The 23719-nt window shown below is 36.3% G+C and overlaps 4 protein-coding genes across 7 annotated transcripts; 3 read left to right on the top strand and 1 right to left on the bottom strand.

The window, feature by feature from the left end:
- Positions 1-12050: 12050 nt before the first annotated feature.
- On the top strand, positions 12051-13388 carry EMC8-9 (ER membrane protein complex subunit 8/9). The gene is made up of 5 exons (XM_018445884.1): positions 12051-12308; positions 12586-12662; positions 12754-12823; positions 12902-12996; positions 13105-13388. The coding sequence occupies exons 1-5, from the start codon at positions 12105-12107 to the stop codon at positions 13274-13276; spliced, it is 618 nt and encodes a 205-aa protein (XP_018301386.1). The 5' UTR covers positions 12051-12104; the 3' UTR covers positions 13277-13388.
- Positions 13389-13890: 502 nt separating this feature from the next.
- Positions 13891-15561, top strand: LOC108721365 (PITH domain-containing protein CG6153). Of its 2 annotated transcripts, none has more exons than XM_018445886.1 (6): positions 13891-13997; positions 14448-14624; positions 14748-14791; positions 14863-14937; positions 15024-15128; positions 15270-15561. In XM_018445886.1, exons 2-6 carry the CDS (start codon positions 14457-14459, stop codon positions 15475-15477), a joined length of 600 nt encoding a protein of 199 aa, XP_018301388.1. In that variant the 5' UTR covers positions 13891-13997; positions 14448-14456; the 3' UTR covers positions 15478-15561. The 2 variants fall into 2 exon arrangements, with proteins under 2 accessions (XP_018301388.1, XP_018301389.1); XM_018445887.1 differs by having other exon boundaries at positions 13891-14001.
- A 111-nt stretch (positions 15562-15672) lies between these two features.
- On the bottom strand, positions 15673-17190 carry SelT (selenoprotein T). Its single transcript, XM_018445882.1, has 4 exons — positions 16682-17190; positions 16318-16447; positions 16056-16239; positions 15673-15977 (listed from the first exon to the last, which is right to left on the bottom strand). Exons 1-4 carry the CDS (start codon positions 16804-16806, stop codon positions 15841-15843), a joined length of 576 nt encoding a protein of 191 aa, XP_018301384.1. The 5' UTR covers positions 16807-17190; the 3' UTR covers positions 15673-15840.
- A 2587-nt stretch (positions 17191-19777) lies between these two features.
- Positions 19778-22759, top strand: Cog6 (conserved oligomeric Golgi complex subunit 6). 3 transcript variants are annotated; one of them, XM_018445877.1, is made up of 9 exons: positions 19778-19964; positions 20066-20340; positions 20420-20564; positions 20894-21105; positions 21184-21404; positions 21500-21891; positions 21965-22126; positions 22246-22407; positions 22495-22562. In XM_018445877.1, exons 1-9 carry the CDS (start codon positions 19887-19889, stop codon positions 22495-22497), a joined length of 1650 nt encoding a protein of 549 aa, XP_018301379.1. In that variant the 5' UTR covers positions 19778-19886; the 3' UTR covers positions 22498-22562. The 3 variants fall into 3 exon arrangements, with proteins under 3 accessions (XP_018301379.1, XP_018301380.1, XP_018301378.1); XM_018445876.1 differs by having other exon boundaries at positions 19887-19964; positions 22473-22759; XM_018445878.1 differs by lacking the exon at positions 22495-22562 and having other exon boundaries at positions 21965-22133; positions 22246-22371.
- The last annotated feature ends 960 nt before the right edge of the window (positions 22760-23719 follow it).

Genomic DNA, 23719 nt, shown 5'->3' with positions numbered 1-23719 from the left:
GTCTATTTTTGATTTTGTCTTGATTTTGACTTTGTCATTTTGTTTACGATTGTGCGAATGGTAACTCACGTGAAGCAAGACATATTTATGCAGGAAGATATCTCCAACGCAATTTATCGTTTCGTCAAACATTTGCGAACATTCACCTGTATTTCGGAAACTAAGCCGTTTAGGACACATGTTTACCTATATGGACTTATTTACTAGAAATAAATGAAAGAATCGCTCTGTTGAGTATGGCAACATACTTAACTAACACCATGTATACAGAAGTGATCTTTTCCGTGTTTACGGGACGTATTCCAATTTTCATCGATTAAAAACACACTTTATCAGAACTGCTTCGCTGTTACTCTTCTATAACCCAAGTCAACGATTTTTATTGTTTACATCGGGAGTCATGTTAGTTCTGTATCAAATTCACGCATAATGAAGCAAACAGTTTTATTATGTGTGAATGCGATGCAAGACTACCACCATGTCTCTTGATGTAAACAATAAATCGTTGACTTGTTATTTACAGGTAAATAAATTCTCAAAAATTAAGGTACACGTTATTGATTGCGTTCAGAAACTGATCGGTAAACGCTCAATGATTCTTTAACATGATTGGTTCTTACACCTAAAGCTTCCTTAAGTTCATTTTTAGAGATGTTCAGTAACCAATAAAATAATTCGTAGAGCATTTGAAGTAAGTAGAACAACTTATTAGCCAGTAACCAATAAAATAATTCGTAGAGCATTTGAAGTAAGTAGAACAAGGAAATTTTAAGGCCTGACTATGAATACCTTAAATAATTTTTTTCCAAAAATTATTTTACTATTTACGTTCCCTCAAACCATATGACTTTTTAAAAATATTTTTCCATATTTTCCATGTTTTTCGAAATATTTAGTTCATTATCAAATTTATGCACAAATTAAATTATGATGCTAAATTGAAGTTCCAGGCAACATAAAGTTTTACTAATTACATTGTTTCTGTAGAAGGTAAAACGCAGAATCAAAGGAAACGTACGGTATTTCTACGCTACAAATTTGACGATTCTTTGATCTACGTGATTTAAATCACCACGATGCTCATAATAATGCATTGGCATCGCACGTGAGTTCGCGTAGGCAATAAAAAGAGATAAAAGAGGTAGGAGGCAAAGACTGGCCGTCGAATTGGCGATTGCAAATTGCGGGGATTGCGGACCGCATCCGTGAGGATGGCCTCCAGACGGAAGAGACGAGACGGGAGAACGTAACTGGAAGAGGACGCGAAAGAGGAGGGTTGCGGAGGAAAGGCGAAGGTAGAATGCAACGAATTCGAAAAGAGCGGAGCCCTGCGCTTGCATACGTAATGCCATCGAGCTATTGTCAACCGGTGCCGGCCCCCTTTTGTCTATCAGGGGGAAAGGGAGGGTTAAGCCCGCGCCCTCAGTTCCGCGAGCCGCAGGAAAATTCTGATCGCGCCGATATCGATCTTCGGCCGATCATTTGCATGCTCATTGTTCGACGACGCCGGCGCAACGAACAATATTCCCGTAGTCGCGAGCTGCCCAAACTGATTTTCTTCGACCCTCTTTACGCCGAGATGAGATACGTGAATATGTTACACAAGAAAGTGTGCACGAATATAAGGGTAAATTACGGTTGAACAAAGAGTAATCCGGAACAATGGCGTCTCTGCACGAACAACGTAAAATTTTAATTATCGTATTAAATTATATAACAGATAGATATTTTTTTTTATAACTGATTAGGAAATTATGCTTTGTTACATATTATAATTAATTTAGAGCTATTAAATCTTAAATTTTCTCTTGAAAATAAAAAGACAGCTCTATTTTTGACTGAATCTTTTTGAATCTCGTACGAAAAGCGGAGCCTTCCCTGTGATGTGTCGGCAAACGGGAAATAGGGAGATGAGCAATAGGACGGGAGAAAACAGCGCAGAAGTAACGAAGGGAGACGGAGAAAGAAAGAGAAGGAGATACATCGCTGCACATATTTTTATGTCATAGCGGTAGAGGCGATGCATTGTTGTCGCGAGACAAAAGCAAATGTGGCGGAAAAATTGCGGGGAAAAGACGGGGTGCGGGGTTTCGTGGTGTTCGGGACGAGTGTCGGAGGGTTGAAACGAGTGGAAGAGAACATGAGGACGAACGGGAGATAGAAAGAGAGGGACAAAATAGAATGGGTTAATGTAGGATCTCGCGCGATTACTTGACGATTATTTTCACCGAATGTTCCGTGAAATCCGCGCGCGACAGTGTGCAAGTCACTCGCGTAAACAAGATCGCATAAATAACGGTTGTCATAAATTTAAACAAATTATGAGATGGGAGAAATAGCGTGTCAACAAATTTCAAGAACATGCGATTTACAGGTAACACTTCTATAAGAATGTGTTACGATAAGATTTCTTTATAATTTAGATGTAGCTTACACAATCTTATAATTATACAGAGAAGATTAACATCCGGAAAATCATTTACGTCTATTTCTACCAATGTAGATTAACTGTAATCTCGGTTTTTATCTTCTTACTTACTTATTTCTTATTTACATACATTTATTTGTTTCTAGTTTTAAGAGTTAGAATTAAAAAAAAAATAAAAGGTAAATAAAAGTTATTAATAGAAATCTCTGCCTTAGTCATACATTTATACCAAATGTTGGCAAGTAAAAGGAACCTCCTACGCGTTTCCAGAAATTTTCGAGAGCCTAACGAAACGACTCTAACACGGTACGCTGACGATTAAAAAAAGAAGCGCTCGAGAGGAGACGCAGCTACTACAATTAAGGCAATCAGCCCGTGGCTGGCTGACTCGTTCCATTGAGAGAATTGGCCTGCACAGGCAATGAACTATCGAGCAGAATTGAGAGTCGGCAAGGAGATTTCGCAGATTATCAAGCATCAGTTGCCGGGAAGAATAAGCAACCGCCAACCGTCATTTAACTTTAACGCTCCAACTGCCCAGCTCCGTCCCCGTCTACCCCCGAGGGTTTCCGCCGGTCCATGCTAATTAAATCTGCCTACGTATAGTCCCCTCTACGGGCTCTCTACTACTTGCATCCTACACAGCGCAAATTCTCGGCCGGTCCGATGATCCTGGGAGCACACTATTTATACGCGCACGATAAACTAGATGCTCTCACTTTCACCTCGATCCACTTTTGTTCTCGTCGTATCGAGCCCGTCACTCCAACCGTTTGCAAAAATTAACCCCCTGGAAACTTATTTTTTGTAGGGCACAATTGATGTAAGTGTTAATAAAATTTTAAAATTAAAGAAATTATCACTGAATTTTTTACAAAAATAATTGAATAATAAATGAGTGTATAATATATATTACACAAATATAATACATTATCTTAATAATACGTAAAAAAGATGTGACTAACTTCAGAATTTGCATGCATATCATTGCGAGAGTAAATGCATTATCAGGATCATTCGGATAATTTTCATCTCGTTCGTAGACCACTTCTTTTGACGTCAGCAGTCGGAACTGTGTCTTAGCGATGGTATTCTCTTATTCATTTGATTCAGCTATACGGCTTACACTCGACGAAGCACAGGGTAAAGCGCAAGAGTATGTGTTATTCGTTTCCACAATAGCGTCATTGTTGGAGCATTGTGCTTCCACCCCATTCCGTAGATTCGTCGCGAACACTTTACCTCCTACCCCTGGACCGTTCACAAATACACACGCACCGGCTTGCTTTACACGCACGAAATCCCCTTTTCATCCCGTTTCTTCTTCTTCTCCTTCTTCTTTTTCTTCTTCTTTTCCTTTTCTCTTTGTTTATTTCACCTGCTATTCTTTCTTTCTTTCTCCGTTTATCTGTTAGTGGCTTCGCTGCTTTGCCCATTACCTTGCACGTGAAAGAAACACAGAGTCTCTTACATCATCGATATCAACTATTCCCCGTGATTGGAACAATAATTTCTTGCTTTGGTAAACTGCTTCTGCGCTGGATTTCTTTTTTTTAGCAGTTACAATTGTTCCTTTTTTTTATGAAAATATTCGTAGATACTTTATAATGAATTTGTCGATTTATTTTTTTTAAGTTACAAGAGAGACAAAAAGTTGTCTGACCTTCACTTCTGTTTTAAGTTTAGAGAAATAACGATACTCTGGGGTGGTCGACATATTTTTTGCTTCTTCATAAAAGTTGCGAATGCAAACGCTTTATAATGAATTTGTCGATTTACTTTTTTTAAGTTACGAGAAACGAAAACTTGTCTGACCTTCACTTCTGTTTTAAGTTTAGAGAAATAACGATACTCTGGGGTGGTCGACATATTTTTTGCTTCTTCATAAAAGTTGCGAATGCAAACGCTTTATAATGAATTTGTCGATTTACTTTTTTTAAGTTACGAGAAACGAAAACTTGTCTGACCTTCACTTCTACTTTAAGTTTAGAGAAATAGCTATACTCTGGGATGGCCGACACATTTTCTGCTTCTTCGCAAAAGTTGCGAACGCAAACACCTGCGTCCAGGCGAGCATAAACCCCGCGAATTACTATAGCTGTTCAGGAACGATGCCTGATTAACGACGGTGCGCGGCGCGACATTGTCCTGGGGTTGCTCGGAAAGGGGACAACGGACAGTAATGCGCTCATCTCTCAGGCACAATAGAACAATGCGTGCCATAAGTAAAACGCGTCCACTTTCACGAAATACATGCGGCCGTGTGTAGGTGTGCACATTGTGCTATCGGCTGTAGCTTCGGCGCTCGCTTGCCTACTTGCGACGAATCCTTGTTATCCTGTGAGGACTTTCGTAATAATCCGTCTCAGATTCTGACGAGTCTCAAGTATAGACACAACTCGAAACAGGAGATTCATATATTTATATCTTAACCCGTACAAGAACACATATTTTTTATTAAAGGAACATATGGCACCTACTAAAGTTTTTTGTTATGTTTTATTTTCTTTAAGTTTTATTTTCTTGAATAGGTTTTCAAGTTCAATTTTATATTTTTAATCTATGGTATAAAGCTGTTTGAAACGTAAATAAAATTATTATTATCAAAAAAATATTTTGCTGCTCCAGCTAGAATTATAAGCTATTTTTTGTGTCTGATAGAAAATTATGTATCATGCGCATAGAATTTATAGCATAAATCTAAATTCTCTGTCATCTATAGGTATGATTAAATGCAATACATATACAACTTGCTAGAAATTTATATATTTTAGTTATTTTTTATGGACTTAGATAATTTTCGGTATAAGTGCAACCTTTTTGTCCTGACCGTACATAAGTGTATCTTATCACTTGTGTGTCTTATCAGATGAAAATACAAATGTTTTAGTTTTGTATGAATCTTTTTCATAAAATATTTTTCTATTATATATCTAAGTAAAATCTTTGTGTCTTATCATCGAGTTTTATTTAAATCTTTTGCATCTTATCAAGTAAATAAAATACAATACAAAAATATATCTTTTTTTATTTATATATGAATCTTTTTCACTTGGATCTGTTGAAAGAATTTATTATCTCTCTTGATTGACTTACCATGAATCTCAAGTAAAAGAATTCGTACAAACCTACTGTCAAGCAATGCGTGGAAACAATGCGAGGAAGAAAGAGAAGTTAGCTTGTAACAATGTGAACAATAGATAAATGTCCACAATGAGGAAAGAGAACGAGATTGTGGAAGAAGAATCAGTAACTCATGATGCCATGGAATTTAGGCATCTAATTGTAAGATTACCTTATATCTGGTGAATCTGACTCAGATTACTTTCTGATATTAATTTTTACTCAGATAAAATCGCAAACATTTTGATGTATATTAAGTACAAAAGATAAAACTCTATACTTGTTATTCCATTAAATTGCAAGCGCCTGCATCGCCATATACGATATCGTCTTAATTAAACGAGTCACTTGTAAAAGGGAAAATTGCAGCGATCGACATTTAATAGAAGGCAAGTCGGGTCAACAGATCCGATGACCTCAAACCTCCAGGCGCTTTTAATCATCGCGCATCTGGATAACAAAACGGATGGCGGTTAAGGTGCATCCACGGGCAAAGCGGAGCTACCACGTGAACGGGTCCGTCTACGATGAGCTTTATGATTGGAAGAGAGAACGATAGGGTGGGCTAACAATGTGTGGGAGCGAGAAGGAGAATGTCAAGTGGACATTGTTGACGGTGACAATGCCGCTGAAATTGCCGGAGGACAAAGAGGTCTTATGATGATGCTGCTGGCGAGCGAGCGAGCGAACGAACGGGCGAATAGAGCGAGTTGCTCGTGGACAGGGACACCACTGTATTCTCCGCTTCACCCTTTGCCACCAATCCACCACCCCCTCCCCCCGCTCTTTCAACCACTTCCTCTCCTCCGCGACCCTTGCATTATCCGTCATTCTCGAACTCCAGCATTCCGATATCGCGTACGGCGCGACGTCGTGCCGTTGCCTGTCCTCGCGGCATCTTCATTCGCGAATTAGTCACCATCGTCCATTAAATCCTTTAAATGGAATCGTTTCTCTTCTTCTAATAGAGCATAATAAATTCCGTGTGAATATTTCTGCCAATGTTTTCATTCGAAAATCATAAGAGTCATGTATTTCCTCTCAATAGTAGTTTCCAACTTTATAAATTAGGGAGTTTTTGCAATAACGTGAATCCAGATACGATAAACGCTGAAGTCGCGTCATCCTTTTCTTAATTAGTTGTTAAGAAGAAGATACCCTGACTTTAGCGTTCACCGTATCCGGATAGACGGTATTGCAAAAACTCATTATCTAAAAGGAAGAAAATTTAATTTGGATATTGTTGTATATTGTTAGAAACATTTAGAACAATCTTTAATCGTTACATTAGATTTATCATATATTGGACATAATGAAACAGTCCCTCATACTCGATTGAATAATTTCTTTTAACGTCGTTATTCTCTCAGAAAGAACTTGACTCTGTTAACGAAGGGTAATTCGTGACCTTTAGACGAGCGGAAGAAATTTATCGCGTTCATCATTCGGATCTTTATAATCATCTTGTAAATAACACTTTTAATTAACAGAGTGGTTTGGACAAACTTTGATAGATCAATACGTGGATCCATGAATAAGTAAAAATTTACAGAAAAATTTCTTTTACTTAATTTTTAGAAAACTTTCTTACTATAGTATTTTGAATCGCAAATTTTGGGACACTTTGTATAATTTATTTTTACATATTTATATCTAATATAATTTTATTTATATATAGAATATATGTATTCATCTATATATTACATATATATCGCCAACGTTCTTTGCTTTCATTCGTTCACAGAAAGAAGTAAAGAGCTTTGTCGCCGCGGCATCAAAAGCTTGAATAACGCGACGATGAAAGAAGGAAGTATCGGTACAAGAAACTGCACAGTGAATACTGAAAAGAATGTTGTCGCGAGGAGAACGGCGGCAGATGAGGGGGATGAAAGAGTTAAGAAAGAGAGCGAGCGAGCGACATCGCAAAAAAGAAGGAGCAGATAGAAAGAAAGGCAGAAAGAGAGCGAGAAAGACGAACGGGAAAGAGGAACGGGAGAAAAAGACGCGTTCTATGAGAAGAAAACCTTTTGAGGGAAAGTGATGAGCATTTCTGTGGGAGATCTAATACAACCGTCGAGATAGACATCGGAAGAAATTAAAATGTTTCATGAATTAGCAGCGCGTTATTATAAGTTACTGCTAAAAGAAGTGATTATTTATCACAATACGTTAGTATTTAACAAGAAATTATAGGAGTAGATTAATTAATTTTTATTATTTCCCGAAAGTAATTATTGAACTCTTCAAAGAGGATTAGAAAATATTATGCACCAACAATGAAAGTTTTTCTTTATTTAAGAAATAAAAGTTATTTGTATTAACGATCAAATGAATTATAGACGATTATATATATATATTTTTTTTCTTTTCAAACTTCAGACTTTCGAATGTCTCGTTTATGATTTAAAATCAAAGATATAGGAAACTTTTAAATACAAGGTGTATCCACCAGTAAATTAAATACTAATGCCGAATAAGAAATGAGTAACGAAATACTATCAGAAAGGATTACACAGCGACAAATGTTTCTGCGTATGCATCAAATGCGTCTTCAAATCTATGTACGTTTCGTGTCTGATTGCCAACGCTATCTGCCGTCTCGCGTTCGCGAGAAGAGAAGCATTTCAACTTGCCTCCCATCGCAGGAGAACGGTGGACGAAACAATGTGGCTTTTGTGGGGCAAAGAAACGGCGAAGCCCGCCTAAAGAGAAAAGCTAGGAGCGATTGAAATACGCTCGTATGTCCGCCTTTCTTCGTCCGTTTTATTCCCGCCTCTTTCAAACCCCGCTGCCGTCCTCGCTACTGTTGTTTCCGCGCCTTTTATATTTTGTATTACAATAAGCGAGATGTGTGTGCGCGCTTGTACAAGTGTGAATTAATATAGAATAAAAATGCTTCAAAAGTATCTCTCGATTGAGGAACAAAAATGTAACGTGATCTTTAAAAGGGAAATTTCAGCGATATTTCTTTTGCGTTTTGAAAACACGCGTCTCCCACTAAATTCATAAATTTATGAATATGAACTTGGAGATCGTCACTCACGACGAACGGCCGAGGAAGCTGCGTTGAAAGGAGATTTTCGCGGAGAGGCAGGAAGCAGAGTAAGAGCAAAAGAATGAGAAAGTAACGACGGAGGTCGATGGGGGTGGCAGGATGGTGCGGTGGGCAATCGAGGTGGAATGGGTATGTGTCGAAGGAGCGAGTATTGGGTGATGGGGGAGGGGGACACATAGGGAGGCCAGTATGGGTGGTTGCAGGTTGGTAGTCAAGACTGCCTTCAGATTTCCAGAGTGAAGCATTGTGTTCCGAAGGCGCATTGTCCTCCCGTCGGCGGGAACTCGACAATGCCGAGTCCGTAAGTTAGTAACCCTACCGTAAAAACTTATCTCCGCCCCCGAACCACCGACTTCCAGCCTCCGCGATTCCGTTCGATTTTCAACTTGCCCCTCCGTCCTTTCACCCCCTCCATTGGCGCGTTCTCCTGGGCCCGAGGTTCCGGAGGACGTGTATCTTTCTCTCGCTTCCTCTGCCTCCCTTTTCAGATTACGGCAGAACAATTCCACGTCGCAATTCTGACGTCTTCCTTCTTGCAGAATCAAGCCAACCGTCGCGTAGCAAATTCGTTTCTCGCGGCTAAGAATGAATCTCCTGTCCGTTTCCCATAGATACTCGCTACGAGTATCTTTAAATTGAGCTCTAGTCCAGATCGTTCTGCATCGCGCTTGCCATATGCTTGGTTTATGTTTTGGTCTTAATCTTCAAACCATACACCTCCCTTGAGCATCAACCAATGGTACACAGGTGCGAATTAGGATTTGACATTTTTAATTACAAGTCTTCTCTCTCTTGAGGATTACAACAGAAATTTCTTTAAAACCACTCTTTTCTGAGGTATAATTTTCTCACAAATCCAATGATATCACTCAAATTTAATGAAAAAGCACATTTATCGTAGTCGGGATAAACCGCGGCAACTGTTCATGCGCAACTATCAGCAAATTGAAAATTTTCGTGATGCGAATTCGCACTAGTGTAGGTTTGAAGATTTATCCTAAAATCCTAAAATTCAGCCAATAGAACTGCCAGTCTTAATTAGTCCTAACTAAAATCTGTATTCCATTGGCTGAATTTTAGGATTTTAGGGTTAAAACCGAAGTATAAACCAGGTAATAATAAATATTTAAGAAATTGACTTTTTTATACATATATACATACATTAATTTTTTTTTACATACATACGATTGAATCATTCGTGTCCTGTTTTCTTTTTTTAAAAACTAGGAGCATCAAGTAATCGGTTATAACATTTATTCAATTTTTTAAAATACACAATTTTATATATACATTTATATATACTTTAAAAGAAAATATGTTAAGAAAGACTACGAACCAAAGTAACAAATTTAATGTACGTGATAAGATACAAATAAAAATAAAAATAAAAATAAAAAAAAACTACATTAAATTAAATAACAGACGTTTCGACTTCGATCGGGTCGTTATCAGTGTTAAACATATAATATATAAAACGGTTGACTATAAAGGCAAGCTAACGAAAGATTACTTATATAGAAATTCGATGGCGAGAATAGATGAGATCTTGGATATTTAGGCCATGATTTAATTTCAAAAGATTTAATTTTTATTTTCATTTTTATCACGTACATCAAATTTGTTACTTTGGCTCGTAGCCCTTCTTAACATACTTTCTTTTAATTTTTTCGTTACTTGAGCCATATTATATTATTGTATTTTTTATATACTTTCTAAAGATGTTAAAGTATAATATATGTAAGAATCATTTAATATAATTCTTGTATATTTGTTAAAGTGATGAAAATTAATCCGGAATGATCCATCACGTGTAGTGAAAGACCGGAAAATCATCGTGCGTATTAAAAGCCGGAGCACAGACCTTTGCATAACGCATAATGTACAAGAAAATCAACCAATCAACGTTTTATTTTATGGAAAGAAAGGAAATGACTGATTACCCCGATAATACGCAATATTTACAGCATAAAATATTTAATATTTATTGTAAATGTTATAATAAATACTAAATGAGACATGAAAATACTTAATGAGACATTATAATCCAAATAAAAAATACTTATTAGAAATATTTATTTATATTTATCATAAGTATTACATAAAATATTTGGTCATAAAATATTTCAAATAAAGCTTTATATAAAATATGTATGAAATATCTATATAACATTTCAAAAAATGAATATTAATAAATATTTATCATAAATATTCTTTGCTGTCTGAGTAATTTATTTTCTTATGCGTTACGCGTTATGCAAGACTCTGTGCTCTCACCCTAAGAAAATAATTGCATTTTTTTAGCAGTTAAGAACGATAATAACGAGTGTTCGTTACTATACAGCGATATACATTAATTCAGTACATTAATGTATCGATGACTCGTGAGTATCGCGGGAATACAAACAATGGGGCACAACGGCGCGGCGCGACGCGGCGGCGCGCGATTCCGAGAGTCGGAAGTGAACGTTCCGGGGAGCGGATACAAGCATCAGGGGTTGGCGGGTGGTCTTCTCCTCTCTCTTTGTCTCTCTCTTTCTCTCCCGGTCAAACTCAAGTTGCCGGCCGGCCGGACAACGCTCGGTCGCTGGACAAAGCTCCTCTAATTGTCCCTATCAGCGACGAAGAATGGACCGCGGGCCTGCCTCTGACAATTTCATTTGTAATTTGCATAAGGCTTATTAAAATCACAATGAGCGCGAAGCCGCGCCGTTGCTGCGCCCGCGCCGCGCGGCGATGACCAACGATCGCGAGGATGATACCGACGTGACGTGTCTCTCGTAATCTTTTTCAGAACCGTTTATACCGGAGTGAAGGATATAATCGCATTACATCGAGCGACGTCGATTGGCGCGATGTTAACGCTTTTTTTTCGCAAGCTGTTCTCTTACCGTAATTTCGGAGCACGAAATTGAATTTATCTCACGAGAAGAAGCGAAAAGGCGATACAAATTCATCATAAATAGAATTTTCGAATTTTACAGTGACGACGCACCTTTTAAATAACTTTGCATTATTTATTTAACATTAAATTATTAACAATATCTGAAATGTATTTCCAAGAGTTAATTAAATATTACAATATTTATATAATGATAAATAAATTGCACAGAACGTGTCAATATTTATATAACAATAAATTCATTTGATATTAAATATATTTGCGAAAATAGGATTCTTTCTATTATTGAATTTGTAATGTATACATGTTTAATATTATAAATTATAAATAATATCTAAAATATATTTATAATATCATAATAATACATTTCTTTAATATTAAATGTACAATGGATTTCATTTTATTCTTCTCGTTTTGTAGTATGTATATTTTCGAGAAGTATTTACGGAAAAAAAAATCGTACATTAATTTTTTTCGTCAGTACACTATATAGGGAGAAAAGACTTGACGTTCACCGCCCTGGCAATTGCGATGTATTGGCAATACTGATTCATTCTGGTCTCCTCGCGTCTGCTTGCGTTTACAGTGCACCCTTGACGATGACGAATGTTTTCTTTTCACCCCGCGCGTATTGCAAAATTATTTTACACGCAGCTAAATATCCGCATTGTGCAATAAATGGCCTGCTGCTTGGCAAACAAAAGAACAAGGACGGCAGGGCGGATCTATACATCGAGGATGCGATACCTTTATTCCATATATGCCTACACGTTTCCCCAATGGCGGAAATAGCACTTACTTTGGTAAATATTTGACAGGCATTCGCTGCCGCAGTGAAACATTTCATAAAATACGTACTGTCGTACCTCTTTAAGTATATATTTCAACACGTACGAAAATTAGTGTGTGACGTGGATATCAATATCCTAACCTATACAATGACAAAACGTCACAGTAGGTCATCACTGGTAATCAAGCACTCTATGTTTTCTTTATTGTAAAATGTTTCATTTGAAATGTTAGCATGATAGTGATAATAATATCATGGTGCTCTATTATATTAATTTAATGTTGCAATAGGTGGACCAGTTAGCTGCAAGTAAAGGCCTTATACTGGCGGGTTATTATCTGGCCAACGAGAATATAAATGATTTAAGGTATGATATTTATGTGATATTTCTTTAATAATGTTTCTTCTTTTTCTTTGTGTTAAGTAATTATACTGACACATCGCTGTTCTCCATATAGTACAGACAGACCAGCCCATAGAATAGCGGATAAAATCGCAGAGAACTTCAATAGTGCACTGCTGGTAGTGGTATGTTTGCTAGTTTATTATATCAAAACGTTTTATATCTACTTCTATAAACTTTATTGGTTTTTGCTTTGTTGTCAGGTGGATAATCGAGAAGTGACTTTAGGTATGGGCTCGAGTCCATTGAGAATTTCACAATCTGTAGAAGGAAAATGGAAGCCAAAGGATAAGGCAAAGTAATTATACATTTTTAAGATTATTTGGAAAAATTATCATGACTTTTGAAAAATCAACTTGATAGAGTTCTTTCACCTGGGTATTAAATATCGTTCTTTTTGTTACAGCATAATTTATGAGGACGATATTGCACACACAGATGCAATGTATTCGTTACTGAAGGCAGAGGAGTATAGGAATCTGATTGATTTTGACAACCATCTCGATAACATCGCTCTTGATTGGCAAAATCAGAAATTAAATAAAATAATCGACGAGGCTGTCGATAAACACACATAAAAGATGACAATGCAACCATTCCACATACACACATACAGTTCATACAAAGATTGTTTTATTTATGTTGCACTCTATCTATATGTCATTCACTATATGCGAAGTAAAATGTACATACGCTATAGAGTTTATAAATGAATATCACTTGTTTTTAAATATTAGAACTTTACTTTTATCTTGCATTATCCTACAATCTCCATTCTTTAAATAAACCTTATATTATCCTTTTTAAGAGCTCTTACTTAGATTCAACGGCAGATTTTGTAAGTTTAATATTTACAGACATTGATTTAAAAAACGCAATTATTATCTTCTATGAATCTACTCAAACCTAGTATAGTTATATATATATTTTTTTTTTCTTCTCTCTCTCTCCATCTTATATATGTACACTTTTTTAAAGAATAATTTTATGAAAAATCTTCAAGAGTTCTATAAATCTGATTTAAAAAATTGTGCAAATAAATATTAATTGAATGAGAAAATAATAGGAGGGACTTGTATTACGCTTTATGAATGGTTTGAAATCTATATACATTGAAATATACATTGATTTCTACGTTTACAATTCTACGACAAAAACATTATTTACCGACCGGTTAAGACGTAGGCAGCTATTGAAGGAGATGGAGCTTCAATGTAAATAGTTTCTTAGAACGGTTTAGTTTCATATTTCTCCTTGTCTTCATTCGATTTTCAACTGACAAAGGAAGCTTTACTATCTGTACGTAAGTAAAATATTGTTTTATTGCAATTATTATGACAATTATTAAGATATTGTTGTGTGAACTTAACCTCAGTTTGGCAACATCTGACGTTCATAAAGAATCCTAAAAAATGTGATAAACGTTTAAAATATAGTTTAAAATAATCATTCTCTTCTGAGACACAGCAATAAAATATTTTAAACATAACATTGGAAAATAAGAGAAAATTATTTGTAGATTGTGAATATTTTGTGAAAAAAAATATAAATAAAAGATACGTTCTCATCGTGTAATTTATATTCATAATTTTTTATCAACACGGTATGCTATATTTTATGATAATATTATGATTGATTATATTATGTATATGAATGTATAATTCATTTCGATCTTAATGTATTTTTTCTTTTAAATGATTTTTTTCTGTTCATATATATTCATGTCCTTAAATGTTTTATTATTAATAGGGTAAGATAATGGAACATCGATGTAATTGTGGTAGTATACATGATGCAGAAATAGGAGTCAGTTATAATTTATTTGAAAAAATAGATAAAGACAGAGTGGAATGTCTAAATGAGCACGAGGAAGGCAGTGGTGCCAAAGTCTTTAAAACATGGGAAGAAAGAATGGATAGATCAGAGGTGAACCTCCTTGAGAAATTTTTGTTTTATAAATATCAAATATATCTTAACTATAAACTTAATAAATATATCTTAATTTTTATTAAGATTCTTTTATGGAATCTTTTCCTTTTCTTATTTCAGTTTGTTCAAAGTGATGTCGATGATGAGCTTCTGTTTAATATACCGTAAGTATTATATCTGATGCAGTTTTTATAGAAATGTATTTGTCTCTCATTGTATTTAATATTTTTTGCAGTTTCACAGGAGATGTAAAGTTAAAAGGCCTTATTGTAGTTGCAGATGAAGGCTATTCTCCCAAAATAGTGAAGTTGTGAGTGTAATTAAGATTGCTCAAAAATAAGAAAAATTATATTGATATTAAGACATAAAATTCAATAAACTTATGTATGTTAACAGATATAAAAACCGGCCGCACATGCTATTTGATCACTTAGGTAATAGCCCAGAGCAGGAATTTGAATTAATTACAGATGCATATGGAGTACATGAATATCCTATAAGGTAATAATTCAACTAACCGTTTTATATTTATATTTTTAGATTTAAGAATTTTTATAGCACACAATTGTGATTGTACAAATTATTTGTGTGAGATGTTAAAAATTCTTATAAAGATTAGGTACCATATAAATATTATTACAGAACGGTCAAGTTTTCATCAGTGCAACATTTAAGCCTTTACTTCAGTGGTATCGGAAACGCAGAACAAATTAAAATTTATTACATCGGTCTCAAAGGAGAATGGACTCCAGCTCGCAAACATGGTGTAACTATTTGTACATATGAAGCACGTCCTCTAATCAGTGACCATCCAACAGGCTTTAATGAAGTCGGTAGAATAGTTAAATGATATTTGGACTAAAATATTTGGACCTGTTTGTGAGATTCTGGTTTTTTAAGCACAGAAAACGGACATTGAGGATATGACTGTAAAATTGTGTACTATATTTTACTACGGATATTCAATGTGATTCTATGATTTTGAATAAAAATCCTGTAATAATAAGAAATTTTGGTAACAGCTTTATTTCTATTACACTTATATGTTTGTAGTCTTAATGGAATTATATTCTATGATAAGATGTACATTAAAGACCTTACTTACTTAACAAATACATATTGTACATATTTTCATCACATTACACCATTAGCATTCTTTCTGGCATGGTACACAGTTTAAATTTATCAAGAGAATATGAAATAACATTATATCTTATGTTTGGAACTTAATCTTTCCTACATCCATTTCCATTTCTGAGAATTGCATATCTAGATGAAAGTCAATTATTTGAAATAATTCCAGTGGTTGTGGTATCCTGCCAGTTTCGAGTTTTGACCAAACAGGAACATCTGAAATATATCATGGTACGCGTAACGATCAAGTATCTCACTTGATACTCGTATTGATAATGAGATAAATATATTTACCATTGAAATGTATCTCAAATGCACCTGACGAGACCAACTGGCCTTCTATGGCATTGCCAATCAGGAAAATCAATATACAGGAATAAAAACGATTATTTATACACCACTGCCATATCGATGTTAGGGGCAAACCAAAATTGGCTCCACTTACAATTAAAATAATTATAAGTATTTTTAACGTGCCCTAAATACAAATTTACATATTTATGAGATGTGTACAGAAGCATAGATCATAGAAAGATTAGGCAATAAATTTAATTACCAGTGCTTTCGCAATTAACATATGATAACCAGGTGGATTGAAGTTCTCGCCTTCGACATGAAGTTCTGGATATTTCTGCTTAAGAATATTTACGTATTGTTCGAAGGCTTTTCTATAACCGCACGAGTAGCTACAACAGAGAACGATAATTTTGTCTTAATTTAATAATAAGCCAGAGCCCAAAGCTCGACGATAAAATCAACACTATAATATTCAATGTCTTTAGATTAATGTGAGAAGCCTAACAAGTGTCTCTCATTTAAAGCACGCGTTCAATTTAATAGCTTACGACCGTCCATTATCTTATAGAACGGACACCTCCGATAGCCTCTGTAAAAATCAACAAGACGATCGTTAATCTTACCAATAAAAGAATCTCAGAGTCGGTCCGGTTTTTGCACCGAGTTTGGTTAACGGCGCCTCCTCGACGTTCCCATCTATGCTGTGCATCAGCATAACCGCAAGGATACACAGGATTAACCAGCGCATATTTATTGTGTTCTTGTCAATTCATTGAAGAATACAACTCCACAATCACGTCCACGCGACGACCAAACGCAACTGAACGCATCGAATTACTGCATGATACCTACTCTCTCTCCCTCTCTTTCTATCCTTCGCTCTCTAGTGTACACTACGTGCCTGTGTTATACGTGCGTAGTTGCGTATAGCGATTTGTTGAAAGCTGAGACTTATCACGAGCTCCCTGATTTCACAATTATCGTCGCAGCACGCTGATATTGCCAAATTAACTAATACTGTCAAATTTTAATTTGACCGATCCAAAAATGAATTTTCATCGTCTGTCATCGTCAAGAATCTGAATTATCATTCTCATTTCGACATTCTCGCTTGTGCGCATGCCTCGTTCGAGGGAGGTCGAAACGTCATTGGTTGCGTTCGGAAAATCATCGGGCAAGCTGTCGGTTGTCTATTCTCCACGTTGACGATATCCGAGTAGCGTATGGCCGGAATCAAACTACGCATTGAAGATACGCGTTCAAGTTGACAAAGCGGCTAGCCTGCTCGCCAAGCAAATGAACATAATTGGTTGTTACTTATAGATCCGGTAAGCACGCCTAGCTGCTTTGCCGTCTTGAACTCGTCCATTGAGATTGAAGATTGAAAAATTGAAATTTGATCAATCAAAACAAAAGGAGTTAAAACTTCTTTGTCCTCATAGGTCAGATTTCAATCTTAAATGCGTAGTCTGATTCTGGCCTATCACAACCTCTGATTCAGAGAGGATTCCTCGTTCTTTTGTTTTTTAGGACTGTTCTTTTTGGCTGAACTTTGGCTTCCTTTTCTCTCCAGGAGGAAAAAAGAGGAAGAAAGATGAACTGGTGCAAAAGTTCAGTCAAAAAGAACAGGCCTATTGTCTTGATGTCTCGGACATGCGAGATCTCCCGAGGGAATTCGCTCGGATGCTCCCGTTGCTTTTTATCGAAATGTATTTCAGCGATCTTTCGGGGATCCCGAAAAGCATAGGTAGAGTACTTGGATTCTGGCCATCAAAGTACTCTCGTGCATAGATGCTTTCCATTTAGATCCACTTTAATGCAAGATTAATTTTAATCGAGGCTCAATTTATTTTTTATTTTCTTCTAATTTTTTAAGGACCCCAAACGAGAATGGATTGAAATGGATTGAAATGGATTCAGATTTTCAGAAATATGGATTCACGAATGTTAAAATGAATGCTTTTCAATCCTGATTATCCTGAATGCATTTTTATTCATTTATAAGAATTGCATGGAGCATATCACGTAAGGTGAGCTATTGCGCATAATGGCGGTAGCAATACTGGAAATAACCAATGTGTTCCAACATGTACTTTCTGATGTATAATAGCGTTGGTTATACTGGAATAACCCAATCCAATGTTATCCAAATTTATTCTCCTATTGCGCATCCACGGGAATAGCTCATTAGGCCGGAATCAGACTACGCATTGAAGATTGAGGTTGAAGATTGAAGATTGAAATTTGACCAATAGGGACAAAGAAATTTTAGTTCCTTTCGTTTCGATTGGTCAAATTTGAATTTGTCAATCTTCAATCTCAATCTTCAATGCGTAGTCTGATTCCGGCCTTACTCTCTATGCCTTTCAATCTAAAAATAATATCAGCTTTTTCCGTGCATTATGAATACTGTTCAATTTAAAATTTTGAATAGAAAATGCAGTTTTTCAATCCAATTGCATCCAATTGCATCCAATTGAATCCAATTAAATCTAAAAAAAAGTATTCGCTATTTAAAATACGCATTTGAACAGAAAAAATTTCAATCCATTTTAATCCATTCTCGTTTACTGGGACCATGGCACAAAAAAGCTTAAGAGTTGATTTATAATAGGCCGTAATCTGTTAATTTTTTCCGTATTCTGTAAGAATTGACCAATCATAGTCGATTATTCTCCTCTCATTCGACTGTGATTGGTCAATTCTTACGGATTATGGAAAAAGTTAACAAATTATGGGTTATTATAAACCAACTTTAAAGGCGCGTTCACACCTTGACGGAAAAGCAGAAAGCGGAAAAGCAGCAGCCAATCAGAAATACTGGCGCTGGTATTCGACAATTTCGGCTTTTTGCATTACTTACTACCAGCGCGAGTTGTGATTGGCCAGTGCTTTTCCTCTTTTTGCTTTTCCATCAAGGTGTGAACGCGCCCTAAAAGCGTGCTTTTTGCTCTGAAATTCTATAATAAGGCTGCGTTCGGAAACATCACCCGAGTGCCGCCGTATATTGTTTTATCCTTGTTGTTCACCCAATGTTAAATAAAGATAAGATGATACACGAGGGCACTCGGGTGATGTTTCCGAACGCAGCCTATGCGTGACGTACAGTATAGTATGTTAACGCGCTAAGGCCCTGCGCACAATGGAGGAAATATTAGGAACAGGAATAGATATTAAGATTTCAACCTATCAGAAACCGTGTATTCCGGTGTAACTGGTATCTGATAGGTTAAAAATCTTAATATCTATTCCTGTTCCTAATATTTCCTCTATTGTGTGCAGGGCTTAACATCGTTGTAAGCGCGTTTTGAATACGGGCCATGGTGTATAAAATACAATATACATACAATATACATACAATATACATATTTTAATATTTTATATAAAAAAATCAACGTATATCAAATAAGATAAGAATTAAAAAAAAAATAAACAGTAAATTAAACCGAGATTAAAATTGATAAAGATGACACAAGTCAACACAAACATTATTCTATCTTTTTTGACATTCGATGAGCAATAAAGACAGAACGATACTTGTGTCATATTACCAAAAGGACCCCATATATTGCCTAATTTGTCCTGTCAGAGGACTAATATAAAAAACTAAAGACTCAAAACCATCGTGATAACTCAGATCGCACTAAAATTATAGAAGATCGCAAAGATTTTTCTTTCTGATCGCGCAATAGCTTCTTGCGACATCGGCGTTCCGAAATTCATCAAAAAAGACTGCTTCGATCTTCAGATGACGTGTACCGTTTGACAGGTTTTAATATTCCTATATAGGTTATGTGCTACAGGTAAACTCGAAGATCCAAGTCCGCAATGAGCGAGAAAAACATTAACTCCGCCTTAGTGCGGAGGGTCAACAAATTATTGGAATCCAGGGTGGAGCACGATAAGGTAGAAATTGTGAAAAGCGAACCGATTATATGGAAATCTTATTCTACAAATGACAGGGGGGTTGAGTACTTGGTACTTTAATAATTAGTCCTGTATTTTAGGACACGTTGGAAGCCTTGAAAGAGTTGTCAACGTTCTTCACTGAGAACACATTGAATTCTCGCCGAAACCTGCGTAGCAAAATAGAGAGAAGGAGTCTGACGATAAATGAAGAATTCTTGGCCACATTCAGGGAAGTAAAAGCTTCCTTGGACGATGTTTATCAAAATGTTCTAGCAATGAACACATCTGTGCAATCTATGACTAATCGCTTGCAAGCTACGAAGGCTCAAACTTCACAACTGATTGAGCAGACCTCAAAGCTTCAGAGTGAAAGGTAAAGATATTCGTATGTTTGTACAATGACACATAATCGCATTTCTAAGAAATTTATTATTTTATACCTTTATTCCCAGTCAAATTTTAACTATGCAGCAAGAAGTTGCAAGTGCATTTATCAGGAATTTCCAATTGACTCCGTCCGAATTAACCATACTGCATGGATCAGCCAGGGAGTCGCCTATAACGGAAGAATTTTTTTCTGTAGTTAGTAAAGTACAGGTTAGTAGGTACATTAAAAGCTTTTTAAACAATTAAAATTAAATGAAAATTAAATTGTAAAAATAAAAATTCAAAGATAATAAAATAGGAACTTATGAGTTGAGCTGTTCATGCTATTGTGTATTACAAACATGATAAATATATGATGCTTAAACATTGTTTTATTAGATTATGTGACCTTGTTTATTAATTTATTATTGTATATTTATCATATTTATAATAAACAATAGCACAGGAATAATCAGCTCGGCTATTTTATTTTCTTTCATAGCTATCTATTTTTCAATAACGATATTTATTTCTTCTGTATATTGTGATTTGAAATCCAGGATATTCATGGTAAATGTAGAGTACTGATGCAGTCCGGTTATCAAACATTGGCTCTGGATATCATGCAAAGAATGACGTTGTTACAAGAATCCGCGCTTGAGAGATTATATCGATGGACGCAAACTCAGTGTAAAAACATAGAAAACGAACGTTTAGCGCCGTTACTCATTAAAGCCATGAGTAAGCTACAAGATAGACCAGTGTTATTCAAGTAAGATGATTAACATTTGAATGCAGGTATTGCTTCTTTGAATCCGCTAATTTTATCATAATTAACATATGTTGCTAGGTACATTTTAGATGAATACTGTACAGCTAGAAGAACTGCCCTGGTGGGATCATTCATAGATGCGCTAACATTAGGAGAAAGTTTTGGAACACCTAATCCTATAGAAATGCATGCCAATGATCCTAAGCGATATGTCGGTGATATGCTTGCATGGCTGCATCAAGTAATTCCTGTAGAGAAAGAGAATATTCTTATATTAGTGAAAGGCTGTGATAAAACAGGTAAGAAGCTCTCTTTTTTTTTCCATCTTAAATCTTTGTTTAAATATACTGAATCTATATAATAAACCTATTTTGTTTAAATATATGAATTGCAGATGTGTCAGATCAGGTGAAACAAGCGTTAAGTAACATCACAGAAGGATTATGTCATCCTTTAAAATCAAGAATAGAGCATATTATATCTACAGAGGCGCCAGCGACAGTATTATATTCGATAACAACTCTAATTAGATTCTACCGCGCTATTACTGAACAAGTCATACCCGACAGTGTCTTAGATCAAACGTTGTTGGACTTATTAGCTTTGAGTGAAAAAAGTTTTCTAAGTAGACTGCAGAGAGAAACGAGAATCGCTCTCGGAGAGCGTGCAGAGCCTCCCGGTAGTGATTTAGTCCCTGCTCCGTCAGTCTCTAGATTATTGTCGCTTTTAAATGAAATATTATCTGTCGCTAGTATAGCTGAAGACAGAGAAAAAGATATGTTACAGGTATATTCAACAAGAATATTTTTCATCTTTTTGTTGGAAAAAATTTATTTTATGTCGTTTTAATGATTGACAGATTGTGTCATGCATCATCGATCCATTACTTCAAGAAGTTAATGAAACAGCATCCAGATTGCCAACAGTGGACATGGCCGTTTATCTTCTCAATTGTATGCATCAGATACAATCAACATTGGCATTGTACGAGTACATGGATCAGAGATTAGAAAGGTTACAGGTGATTGGTTAGTTTATACACACTAGAGTCAGACGTAATAGACTGAAATTGTTTCCACATTGCTTCATTTGATGTCTATTTGTAAATTGTGATGATTGCAATCGACTGTAATAATTCAGGCACAATCCGATGCGCAAATCGACACACTTACGTCGGAGCAAGCTAGTTCTTTGGTAGCACATTTAAATCTTGGCTCAATTTACACCATCCTGCAAGGACGCGATCAGGGACCACTTTCGTCCATACCTGGCATGGATGCCCTCAGCGTGAAAGAGTTCACTGTAAGTGATTTATTCATAAAATAAAATAACATACGAATACCATCACATGTGCTGATTTTTTACAGAATAAACTGGAGGCATTTCTAGTGATGCCGGACGTCTTACTGTTACCACAAATAAGTTTACTGCAAAGCAATAATCATCGCATAATTACTCAGAAACGATCGTTCGAAGTAATCGGAGCTATATATAGGCAGTTGTTTGACGCCTGTCATGACCCGAAGAACTTATACCAAAATCCCAGCGGTCTCTTTTCCAGAACACCTGAAGATCTTCTTCAGACACTAATTTCTCAATAATTACATCTATTAATTTCTAAAAGCATTGTATATTGTATATGTATATGTAATGTATATATTTAAATGGCAATGAAGTATACGAAAACGAGTATGCTTGATTTTTTATAAATACGAAATAAGTATCTTGATTTCTTTAAACATTTTCGGCTCGTGCAATAATTGTTTTTATTAGATAATTCTTCATTATTTGCATAGATTGTACAGAATGAGGAAACTCCCGCCTTATAAATTTGCCAAATATATGAATGCTATTTATACACATTATTATATTTAGCGCAAATTGTTTTATAAATAAAAAAATTTTTGCATTTATCCTTATTAGAAGTATGTATCAATCTGTAATTGTAAATGAAAGAAAGCGAAAATTGAGATACAAAATATCAGAAACGTTCCACGCAGTAATTACGTTAAAAAAAATTGTGCGAATAATGTAGAGTTAAACGACGAATTTATGCAAAAGATTTCTTTGTTAAAATTTCGGAAAGACTGTTGGGATTTACCGTCCCGCCAATGCTCGCGATTGGCGCGCGATTCTAGAGTGCAGGTAACGACGAGCACCGATTGGTCGCGCGAGCTCGCGTCGGCCGCGACGGTGAAGGGTCGGCGCATGCGCGGCACGCGCCTCGCGCGGCGATTGGCCCGGCATTTTCAGTCAGTCGCTAGTCCGGTGCGGTGGAATGTGGTCGCGTTCGCATTTCGTTGGCGATCGCCGCGCGTCTTTCATTCATCCGCCAGTGTAGTGGTGCGCGCGACAGTTTCACCGTCGATCGGCAGCGAATCGCGCGTCGACCGTTTCGTCCGCGCGGAATACGTCGCTCGACGGGATTTCACGTTCGGGGTAACGAGTGTACTTCTGGCGGAGTGGCGACGTGAGATGCGGCGCCGTACGGCGGTGGGCACGGCGCCGACGCGACGCGACGCACGCAGCGCGATATAATTCCGGGCCGCGCAATCAAACGCGCCATGGACCCTCTCGTCCCGTCGGCTCAACGACGCGCACAAAGGACGGATGG

Source organism: Mycetomoellerius zeteki, unplaced genomic scaffold (genome assembly GCF_001594055.1).
Source record: "Mycetomoellerius zeteki isolate Tzet28-1 unplaced genomic scaffold, Tzet1.0 scaffold168, whole genome shotgun sequence".
NCBI lineage: Eukaryota > Metazoa > Arthropoda > Insecta > Hymenoptera > Formicidae > Mycetomoellerius > Mycetomoellerius zeteki.
The sequence above is the reverse complement of the archived record's forward strand: the minus strand, read 5'-3'. Positions and strand labels throughout refer to the sequence as shown.